The sequence below is a fragment of the Anas platyrhynchos genome, chromosome 1 (genome assembly GCF_047663525.1).
Source record: "Anas platyrhynchos isolate ZD024472 breed Pekin duck chromosome 1, IASCAAS_PekinDuck_T2T, whole genome shotgun sequence".
In the NCBI taxonomy this organism is placed as follows: Eukaryota; Metazoa; Chordata; class Aves; order Anseriformes; family Anatidae; genus Anas; species Anas platyrhynchos.
The window spans coordinates 87,702,929-87,714,694 of NC_092587.1; the positions used below are offsets into that span (position 1 = coordinate 87,702,929).

Consider the following 11,766-nt stretch of genomic DNA (forward strand, 5'->3'; position numbering starts at 1 on the left):
GCTTTACCCAACTGAGAACAATAATGTTAAATGTTTTCCCTCACTACTGTCAGAAAAGCTGCTGAGGCTTTACCAGAGTGTGATCATGTTTTGAGCTGTACCTGCCAGACCGAGCAGCTGCCTGCAGTTCAGTGACTGCAGTATTTCCTATTAGGCAGGTTTAAGGAACGGCACAAACACCGACACGATGCACTACACAAGTGCATTTTTAAAAAAACAGGGCCATCAGAGAAGCAGAAGCGCTGAAGTGGCTCTGACCACACGCACGGCCACAACAACAGCATCTGTCGCGTGTGGTCACAAGAGCTTCAGGTTCACTCTCAGGTTCAAAACAACTCGGCACCTGGTGGCCGCGCGTTTCACATTGCCTCAAGAGCACTGTGGCAAGGGCTGGAGAGGACGGGTACCCCGGGTGGAAGGAAATACGCTGCAGCCAAGCCAGTGGCTGCTGCTGCAGCAGAGCCTTTTGTCCAGGAAAAGGACTGACACCTACCTGGGGAGGTCCGGGAGGAGGAGGAGGGTGCTGTAAGATGTCTAGGAGGGTGGTGAGGAGGGGTGGAGGTTGTCCTCCTGGTGACAACTCTCATGGCATCTCTGGGTCTTAGCACGTCATGCTTTCTAGGGTTATCTGCACAGCAGCGTTGTGAGGGGCATTTCTGTGTGCTGAGTGTTTTTGAGAGCTCTCCTTCAGGGAAATGAGCTCTGGAAGATGCAGATCCTGTGCGAAGATAAGCCCTAAGCAAATCAATACCACATTAAAAAAAGACAAGGCTTACAGACCACCTGCAAACACACCTGCTGCTGCTTCACTGAGACAACTACAGACAGCTTCATCATTTACGAGAACACATCATAGCATTTTTGCAAGTCCTCTGTCCTCTCTGACGCATTCACAAAGTACAGAGCTCACCCCAGAGAGCAGAACTGATCCCTGCTGGAAAAGGTTTACTATCCAATTTTTTGTTTTGCTATGTAAGGCTATTAAATTGCACGGAGACAACAAGGTGAGGCAGCACAAGCACAAGAGGGCATGGGTATATGCTTACCTCATGGTTCTGTTAAGCTTCTTTAAAAGTTACTTGCCTTTTTGTGTACTTTGGGATGAAGAGAGGGAGGGAGGGAATTTCAAGGAGTATCTCGTGATGTGAGATGGAGGGAGAGAAGGCTGTGCCTGATTTATAAAGCTTGTGAGAGAGGAGTTCAGTAGTGCCCCATGGAAAGGAAGGCTGTCATGTATAACGGGCTCCTTATTAATCATCAAAATATCTGCAGTGGACAGCGATGGATCTAATACCCCTAGATCCATCAGTCTAATAGCAGCTGTCTGCCTGTCCAGGCTCCTGCCACACTGGAGAGCACAACCTCAGCACCTCTGAGTGAGCCTGAGGGCATCCAGAGTGCCCTGGAGGGGATTAATTTGCTGCCTGTACAATGCAGAGTTTCTCTCTGCTTGTGGAGACAGACGTACGTGGTCCTGACCTACCTGGCTGAAACTGGAGAGCTTTCCAGGAACGATTTGCTCAAAGCTTTGAGAAGCCCCAGGACACGCCGGGGCTGTGAACATGCAGGTGGGAGGGGAAGGGGAAGACGAACTGATCTGCAGAAGAGAGGAAGGATGATGAAGAACAATAGTAGAGGTTGTTTCAAGTTAGTACACACTGACAAAGACGTAGTAACATCGGTACCTCAAAAAGTGAGAATTTTCACTTGATTTATGCAACACCACGAGAGCTGACTGTACGGTTAAGCTACAGCTGGAGCCGTGCATGAAACTGCGAACAAATGACGGAGGAAATTAGGGCTCTTTAGGAAAAGTGGGCAGCATATCTAAGAATGGCTCAAAGGGATGGAGGCTTCGGGGTCAGGAGGAGAAGGACCACGCCACCATTCTGGGGACCGGGAGTGCGGCCTACAAGGAAGCTGGTGCAGGGATGGGAACACCAAGTGAGGGTTCGGACCCTAAACATTTTAAATGTTTTTTGCCTAAGCATACCACATGAGAGAATTACTCTCAACAGAAAACAGCAATCATAAACAAAGAAAGTACAAAAGCCTCCAAGCTGCAGAAGAGCTGAGCTTGCCCCAAAAGGCAACTTATGCAAAAAAAAAAAAACAACAAAACTTGACGAAAGAGAGAACGTGGCACCTGAATTCACCACTCTTTACAATCTTTAACCTCTGCAAACCAGTAATATCCTGTCCTAAAAAAAAAATAAAAAGTTCAGAATCTTGAAAACAACCTTCCACCCCCCAAAACAAAAGCAATACACAAACCTCCTTCACCTCTACAGGCAAACATAAAATGAAGATAAAATCAGTAAAACTAAACCTGATTTTTTTTTAAAAAAAAAAAAAAAGCTGCAGCTCTTTATTCATAGGACAGGGTTTTGACTAATCAGAGACGCTCGCCGCTTGTACGTTTCCTACACGATTGGCTAAAAGTGTAAGAATTACCCCCCCCAAAACCACTTTTCTCCTCCTCCTTCCCCCTCTCCTCCCCCCTTATCGTGAACATGTTTTTAAAGCAGGCCTCGAGGGGAAGGGTAGGGGGAACTCGGAGCCTTCCTCAGCGCCAGGATGAGGACGGCCTGGCCAGAAATGGACCTCAGCCAGCTGTCGCCTGTGACTATGGTCACTTTGAACTACGACGACTACTTCTACGAGGACAACTGCCAGTACAAGCATCTGCAGCACATGACTACTTTCCTCCCCATCCTGTACACCATCGTGTTCCTGGTGGGCATCGTCGGCAACTCCATCCTGATAGCGGCCTTGGTCTTCAAGCGCCGGGTCCAGAGGCTGATCGACATCTTCATCATCAACCTCGCCGCCTCTGACTTCATCTTCCTCATCACGCTGCCCTTCTGGGTGGACAAGGAGGTGTCGGACGGGAGCTGGAGGGTAGGATCCTTCCTTTGTAAAGCCAGTTCTTTTATCATCTCCGTCAACATGTACTGCAGCATCCTCCTCCTCACTTGCATGAGTGCGGACCGCTACCTTGCCATCATGTACCCCGCTGTCGCCAGAAGGATCAGGACTAGATCCTATTCCACCGGCCTCTGCATCTGCGTCTGGTTGTTATCCTGCTGCCTGGGGATCCCGACCCTGCTGTCCCGGGAACTGAAGGAGCGCTACGGCAAGACGTACTGCGCAGACAAAGCCGTGACAGAATCCAAACAGATTGTGTCGCTGATGATGTTGATCCTGGCTTTCTTCTTCCCGCTGCTGAGCATCCTGACCTTTTACTGCTCCATCACCAGGAGGCTCTGCATGCATTACCAGAGGTCCGGGAAACACGACAAGAAACTGAGAAAATCCATCAAGATCGTCTTCATCGTAGTGGCTGCTTTTGTCATCTCCTGGGTGCCCTTCAACCTCTTCAAGCTCATGGCCATCCTGTTGGGACTGCGGAAGCTGCCCGACTGTTTTCCTGACGTGGTGGCCGAGGTGGGCATGCAGGTGAGCAGCCCCTTTGCCTTCGCCAACAGCTGTGCCAACCCTTTCATCTACTACTGCTTTGACAACTACATCCGCAGGGCCATGCTCAGGTGCCTGTGCCCGTGGGTGAAAGTCAGCAGCAGTGGCAGCGTCTCTGACACGTTGGACACCCGCCTGAGCCACTCCTTATCCAATTTCATCGCGGGGGAGTACGCTGCTAGGAAGAGGAAGCGCTCGGTGTCCCTCTGACTGGGAGCCAGGACCACAGAGGAAGGGACCTCTCTCTCCAGAGACGGCAGGAAGAGACTAAAGCAAGGAAAGGGGAAAAAAGGAAACGAGCAACAGAGGCAGAGCTGCAGCTGTAGTGCAGCCTGCACGTCAGGCTGGAGGCGCAGCACTTCCCTTTAAAGACAGGTAAATGGAATAGGAAACCTTAACCACTGGTTCACGGTGAGTGCTGTATCCCTGCGCCGTGCAAGCCTGAAAACGCTGCCCTGAGAGAGATCCACGGAGCCTTCCCAACACATGCAAGGGGGAGGCCGATCAGTCGGAGCCACCCCGAGGCAGGCTTTGAACTGAAATGAGGGTTTTTGTTCTGCTCGGAGCAAGAAAAACACAAGGATTGCTTCTCTTTGGTTCCTAGCCTACACACGAAAGCATCGCAACGTCCTGGAAACAACCTGATCGATGCTACTTTTCTGGAGGTTTTCTGGGTTTAGAAATGCAATGTTTTACTGAATTGCTGTTACCTGCTGTCATAACTTCAGCCTTGTGTGTTTTCCTTAAAAGTGTCAGCTTCTTGATTATGGGATTAAATCTCAGTTTTAATCACAGTAATTAAGATAAGTTTCTAGCCCCTATGATTTCAGAAAAAAAAAAAAAAAAAAGGTTGAAGGCAGAGAAACCAGAAGACAAGCCAATGAGACTCCGCATTTAACATTTTTTCTTAAAAACAAACAAGTAAAAAAAAAAACACAATAACAACCCAACCACAAAGACCAAAAAAAAAAACCCAAAACAAAACAACACCTTCACAGCTTTTAAGATGTTTTTTGGGGATCTGACACAATTTCTGATTGCTTGGGTTGCTGTATAACAGTAGGACGCTGTGCACCATTCGAAGTCCTGGTTTGCTGAGTTTAGCTGGGACCAGTTTATGTCAAGATACAAGCAAAGTCAAATGCAAATGTGCCTCAAAAGCAAAATTATCCAGTTTCACAAACGTTTGAGTGAAACAGAGAATGCTGAGGAACCTTGGGTGCAGGAATGCTCACAGAAAAGGAATTCAAAAGCCTCACTCTGTTAGTTCATTGATACGAGTTAAATTCTGTACATAAATAGTAACAATAATAATAAAAGCTCTATGAAGCTGTTCCATTCCTACTTAGCGGTCTCTGGGAAATGCAGATGTCTTGCATTTTATATATTGCGGAGGAGATACCACTTGCCCAACTGCTGTCAAGTCTGACAGCAAATGGGATGGGGAAATAGAGAAGCTCCTCGTTGTTAACAGCTGTAACACCTCGTAGAAGAACAAGCTGAACAAATACGGAGTGAAGCAGCTCATCAGAAATCTGGTAATGGACTTCTCTTTCTAAATGCCAGTGACAGAAACCTTTTCTTAAAACAAAGGGTACAATGTTTTAAAGTGCACAGCTAAAATATGAATTGGACTTCCAACAGCACTGATACCTTGGCTGTGTTGCGATGTCTCATGTTCTGTCGTCTCCCCTGTAAAATGTTTAGCTTAACATGCTGCTGCTTGTCATAAATCCAATAAATCAATACCTTAAAGCACCTTGGGTGTGTAATGTGACTGAGTCAAAAGACTGTTAGAAACTTTCCTTCTGTATTTCCTGATTTTTCGAGATTTCTATCTTTCTCCTCTTTGACACTTAGCCTTTGAAGTTTTTGAACTAGCTTTCGCAAAACCCGCAAACGTGTTGACTTTAGAGGCAGAAGACATCTGATCACAAAGTGATTAAGCAACATATATGGAAACAAATCTTGAACTGCAATAACTAAAAGATATGTAATGATATTTACAGCCCTGTAAGTAAGGCATTTTCACTTCTGCCAGCTGAAACCAACAAGTCAGCAAGTATACATCTTTGGCTCTACTTTTTAAAAAGTAAAATAAGGTGGTGACAACTTCCATGAGATGCTACACAGGGAACCCCTTCCCACTTCACTGGGGGCAGAGTTTAAAGCTAAGCTATACAAGTTTAGTTCTGTGATCATTCCCTTCTTGTAGGGATGGGAATGAGCTTTGCCAGGGCAGGAATGAGCTGGCCAACAGACCAGTGCCATCACTGACCCGAGCAGCTCAGGCACAGCTCCTTCACGAACAAGGGTCTGCATCCATAGTCCTGAGATCCTTTTGAGTGTTAGAGAAGAGACTTTTCCATTTCATTGAAGCTGAGTTGTTTTCTAGGTAATGAGGCACAGAAGATTGTTCCTAGAGTAACACAGATGTTTTGTAAATGTGTGGAAAATAACTTTTATTCTAATTAAAGAGGGCGATTAATAAAAAGAGCAATCGTCTCTGACCTAGGAAGAAGACAGAAGAACTTGCAGGGTGAACGGTGGCACCCGTGCAGACGGGCTGCAAGGCTTCAAAGAGAAGACAGCTATACCACAGCAGCCAACACAATTCATCAAAACCAGAGAGAGACGGGCAAAGCCCTGAGCACTGTCTGGTCGCAAGGGAAAAAAATGTGCAAACTGGGTGATGGAGGAGGTACGTTTCTGATGCAACTGCAGCACAACTGCATTCATTACAGCTTTTCCCTTGCCTTGCCTTTCCTCTGTATTCTCTAAACATCTGTAGTAGGGATAACTATTTTGAGTGTTATGAATAAATTCTGGTATTTGCATTTTTTCTTGAGACTTGCAGCAGAGCTGCTTAATGAAGGCAGAGACACGAAAGCAAACCTCACCCTATGGCAGCACAAGCCCATCAACCAAGGCATAGACCCCCACCCTGCTAGGGTAAGTGCAGGCAAAAGCATCTTCTAGCCATCCACAGGTGGCTGGGATGAGATGAGGGGATCATCAAAGAGATGCTGCGATGTGTGCCTGGGTCGCAAGGGAGTACCTGAGCCACACACCAGCTTTTCACGCTCCCCTCCCTTCACTGCATGCTTTTTTTTTTTTTTCTCCCCCACTACCTCTTCTAAAAGGTTTTGTTTTTCTTCCTCCACGTGAGAAACTTTACTCCCCACACCTAACTGCCACCCGCCTGCTTCAGGCTTACAGATGGCACGCAGAACGACGACTGCGTTTTCAGACCTTCCTGTGTCTGGAAATCAGAGTGCTGCAGTTCAAATTTCAGTCTTGTTTGCAGTGACTTTCAAAAACGACTGTCTCAATTGTCTCCTCTCGCCAACCCTTTACCCTCTGTCTACTTTTATTAGTATCTAACAAGTGGCTTATTTTTTAGTTGAAAAAGAAAAGAAATCTCTGATTTACGTTCCAAATAACCTGAGATCTCTATTACTGAAAAAAAATATCACATCTTGTTTTAAAGAGCATTTTCTTAGTGAGTCAGACTCACTTATTATTTCCCTCAGCCTCAATCCCATCCAAAGCAGAACAATCTCTTTGGAATAGAATAAATCTACAGGAATTTCACTTATTTTAAGTTAGTGCTGCTGCTTTCATTTGGTTTTGCTTCAAAATACCAGACCAAGTTGGACCTAGAAAATCTACCAGGATCTCCTTCCACTACCTAACCTTTCACACTAGCCCCTGGAAAAAATAATAATAATAATAATAAAGCAACAAATTTGCTAAATATTTCAAGGCTTGAAGAGAATCACATGCAATGCCACAGTGAATGTTTCACACGAGGGAAAAAACCTACAAAGGAGGTAATTATTTCAACAAAGCAAAACTCTCAGGATTATTTTAGGCTTTCATCCAAAAGACCATACCCTATGAAGGTGCTGATTTTATTTTTGCGAACTGCAGATCTGTTTTAGAACGTAAACCTTACTTTCAGTTAGTTCTTATAAGCGAAAGACAACAGAAGTAAGTTGAACAAACTTCTGGAATTTTGACTACTTCATGTTAATATTCATTATTTGTTTGATAGCACTAATACTGCTTAGGATGGTACCACAATTATCGTGATTTCAAGTAATTAACCTGGTAGTTTTGAGTAAGGTAACAGCCTGCCTATTTTATCCTTGTTAAAGAGCTTGTTGACTCCAGAGTGCTTTGCTGTGTGACATGGAAGAGGTGCGATTCTGACATGACACCTACTACGGATCTTGGTAAGCAATCTGGACTTCTTTTTAATAAATCGGAGATGATTCCAGCTATGAAACGTGGGGTTTGTTTGTTTGTTTGTTTTCAATCTAACTTCTCCTTTCATTGTCATGGAAATGTAGCACGGTATTACTAACTAGAAAGCTGTCCGCAGCTCTGGGTGGGAACGTGTATCTGCCCATCTCACAGAGCTTTTCATGATTTCAGAGATATTTTTGTTCTCGATTTGGAATGAAATCGAGACCTCTGAGGTTTTCATGAAAACAACTATAAATAATAATAAAAAAAACAATCTAGAGGTTAGTGCTCTTTCCTGAGGTGTACACAATTGAAGGTCAAGTGCCTCTGCTTCTTGACGTAAGTCAGACCCGGTCAGATGCATCTCTTGGTCTCCGTTTTGGCTTCAACGAATCAACATTTTCCAGAAATAAAGTGTTTCATCTCAACACAAAGGAAAACTATACCCAGAATCGATGCTTACTTAACTGAGCAAGGAATTTACGCAGCCTTCATCTCAGCACCAGATGTACCAATGTGGACAGCTGCACAAAGACACTGCCATGCTACATCCAGTAAAATCTGTTGATTGCTGCACAGGAACAGTAAGAGAAAATAGAGAAATAAAAGAAATAGGAGAAAATAAGGTTTCTTTTACAGGTGCTAGTAAAGCATATATTATAAGTGGATGCCAGCTCACGAGTGGGGACACTTATGTGCACTTTTAGCAGTTATATACTGCTGGAATATCAATTTGCTGTTCTTGTATAATCACTTACATTCATGAGTCAGTAGAGACTCGTGAGCAGATCTGCAAGCAGTGAACACAAATCATTGCGTGCTCCAAAATTTCTAACTGAAAAACAATTTTGGTTCTTCTCATGTTTAAAAGGCTCCCAGTTAAGGAACATTATTTGAGGTAAAAGCCTGGCAAAGGAAGAACAGGAAGAAGTTAAAGCAAATGGCTTGAAGACGCTCCTACAATGGGAAACACACCCACACAGACTGGTTACCAAATACACCAGCATTTTGCATGCAGTCAGAGAAACTGAGATTGGATGATGAACAGGAACAAGGGAAGAACTCCCTAAATTCCTGCCCAGTGGAAATACGCACTGACAATGCATTAAAATGGACTCGAAAGTAATTACTATGCTACCTAATGTCACACACACAGGTAGCCCTAGGAAACCAGAAGCAGCCCACATTACCTCACGTAACATTTTAATTCTATACCACAAAACCTGCAGTTAGTGCGCTCGAGGTTTCAGTAACAACCCAAGCACCTGCTCAGTTTCCAGATGTGGGTCTTCAGCGCCCTGCTGGAGTCCCACTGCACGTGACAGGAGGTTCTGGAGAGCCCACTAAAGGAACTGAGTTCCCACACGATGCTCAGTAAAGTCCAGAGAGAATCTGGCCCCAAACACCTAGGCATGTAAGACAGGAGTTCATAATAAAGTACAAGAACGTGAAATACGGGGGATGAGAAAGTGAAGAGGATTCATCACTCAGAAGGAAAGCCCTACAAAGGCCACGCTGGTAGGGTTGTTATTTATTTTAAATACGAATTGAATTTCAGGTCTTATTTTCCCAACTCACCGCTCCTGTGTTTCTGTAACAGATAAATGCAGCTTTAGAAATAGGGGTCACGTGTTGTGTTTGAGAGCACGCAACATTATCAGTATCAATCATCTAAATAATGCATTGTAACCAAAATACATCTTTTCAAACTTCAAAACAGTTTCTTTCTTAGTAAGAGATTCATATTCTTAGTCAGAAGCTCCCACTAAGTCCAGTCAGTGAACTTACTTCCTCTACTGTTTACTTTTCACATTTTCTAAAGCACTTGGGGTTTTACCACAGGCATCCCTACAACAGAAGAGAAGAGACCAGTGGTTCTCTGGAAATTTGGACTGCGTTTTGCTGCTTTGGGTACTGGGGTGGGGCATGGGGGAGGCAAGGCAGGAATCTGTGCTGAAAGAAAACGCTTCCCACGAAGTGACTGGTGACTTCTGAGGCTTTCATTTGTGGATGTCTAGCTTCAGACCCTTTGCAAAGCACTGATTTCCAGAAAGGGCTGAGTACTCAGTTTCTAAACAGCTGGTTCTTCCAAAATAAATCAATTAGATAATCACACAGAATAACTGGATGCGTCCAACAGTCGCTAGTCAAGTCCGTAAGTAACCCACCTTTGTCCCAAAATTTGATGGTCTTTCTCTGTTTGTAGATAAAACTAGCTACTATTAATACAAAATGACAGCTGCCACCTGAAGGATGCCCTTTGTTTTACCCTGAGTTTGAGGCAAAGAAAACCAGAGCAAGCACGAAACTGCGTGACACTCTGCTCTGAGCACGAAACTTGGACGGCGGTTTTAAAAGCCATACAGATTTTCAGTCTAGCTTCAAAACCAGCGGGCAAAATGACCAGAAGGACAGACCTAAAATGCGAAGAAGAGTTTTTCCACTGAAGAGCACCACGTATAAATCGATATATTTGCCATATACAGTCGCACGCACCTGACTTGACCACTCGCTCGACTTCCCCCCATGCGCTGCCGAAACACCTGCATGACCACACAGCCCCGGTCCTTACCACCCATTTCCCCCGTCACCCCCTCCTCACCCTCCCTCCTCTGGGAACCACAGAAATACCTACCCACGCTTCACACGCAGCAAAACATAAAAACCATAAAAAAAAAAAAAAGAAGAGATGCACGCTTTTTTTTTTGCGCAGCTTTGAACCTGTGGGAGTTGCCCGCCACGCGTGCAATCATGCCACCGAAGGAAATGTTGCAGGTAAGGGTGGGAGCTCGACAGCTCTCAAGAAATACGTGCATGCAAACCTCTGCCCTCCTCATAGCCGTCCAGGACAGTACAGATGGAGGGGTGTTAGGAGGCAAAGAGAAGTCAGATGACTGCATCGAGAAGTGCAATTGCATGCCCAAGGCTTCCCAGCAGCTCAGCTGGAGGTGAGGTGAATGGCACCCAGCTATTTTGATTTCCCATCAAAGAACGTAGCACTTCAGGGCACTTAGGAATAGTCAGGTGGTTAAAAAAAACATGTGCACACCTTGCTGGTACAGAGAAGTCAGCTGAGAGAAAAATCAAGAGAATTCAGGGCACGGAGAGACCTGGAGAGCACCCGCTTCTTTGCAGGAGCAGAGCAGGGCATGCAGCAGATAGGAGGTGTGCTAAAACAAGGTGCCCATGAGAAGAAACTAAGCTGGCACCTGAGAAGAGAAAACATTTTAGAGCAAGGTTGCTGTGCAAAAAGGGAAAAGATCTAGCTGGAGGAAGCAAAGGATAATCCTGAAATAACCCTGATAACCCCACAGCGTCTAGGGCTAAAGTTTTGAGAGGATAAAGCAATAGCAATGTAGCATGCTCCCACCCGTACAGCTCCTGCAGAGACTGCAACCATCCCGAGGCTATTAGAAACATCCAAAATCCTTGCTGAAAGGTGATGCAACCCTCCCATTATTCTTATTTTTCAAGGACTTTGGCAACTGGACTTGTGACGCTTCTAAATCCCTAACCCCACTGTCACACAAATAAATACCACTTAAAGTCGGTGGGGAAACTCCTGCTTTCACTGGAATTATCTGGAGTTTTATAGGGCTAACTTCAAGAGAGTTGGGGTTTGGCTGCATGATAAGACCGAAAGCCTAACCCACAGACTGCGCAGCCAGCAGTGAACTCAGTGGGATCAGCGTGCCCTCTTTCAGAGTTCATGCTAGTGATTCATCTCCAAACAGCCTGAGGTCCCATGGAACTCCTATAATTACACAGCCCCCCGCAAAGACAAGAGGCATCTGAATAGATGCTCGGGGCTGTGCTGCTGGGCTCAGTTCCCTGATGGCATCGGCCACAACTTCCCCAAATTGCCATTCAGCAGATGATGGTGATGGATGAACAAGTCCCAGGGGACTGGGGCTATCTGCTTGGGCTGCAAGGTGACACTAAAGTGCATGCTGGCGTTTCTTCAACCACACCAATCCTGTGAACCAGCCAGCTGAAAGCAGCTCAGGTGTCCTAAACCCATGTCCTCACCCACAGCTA

The 11,766-nt window shown here is 45.4% G+C and overlaps 1 protein-coding gene across 1 annotated transcript; it reads left to right on the forward strand.

Moving 5' to 3' along the window:
• Positions 1 to 582: 582 nt before the first annotated feature.
• GPR15 (G protein-coupled receptor 15) lies at positions 583 to 5,235 on the forward strand. The gene has a single exon (XM_038188000.2). It carries the CDS (start codon positions 2,578 to 2,580, stop codon positions 3,685 to 3,687), a length of 1,110 nt encoding a protein of 369 aa, XP_038043928.1. The 5' UTR covers positions 583 to 2,577; the 3' UTR covers positions 3,688 to 5,235.
• Positions 5,236 to 11,766: the final 6,531 nt, after the last annotated feature.

Excerpts from the sequence above, each read along its gene's own strand:
- GPR15 (XM_038188000.2), top strand. The coding sequence starts at position 2,578 with ATGAGGACGGCCTGGCCAGAAATGGACCTCAGCCAGCTGTCGCCTGTG.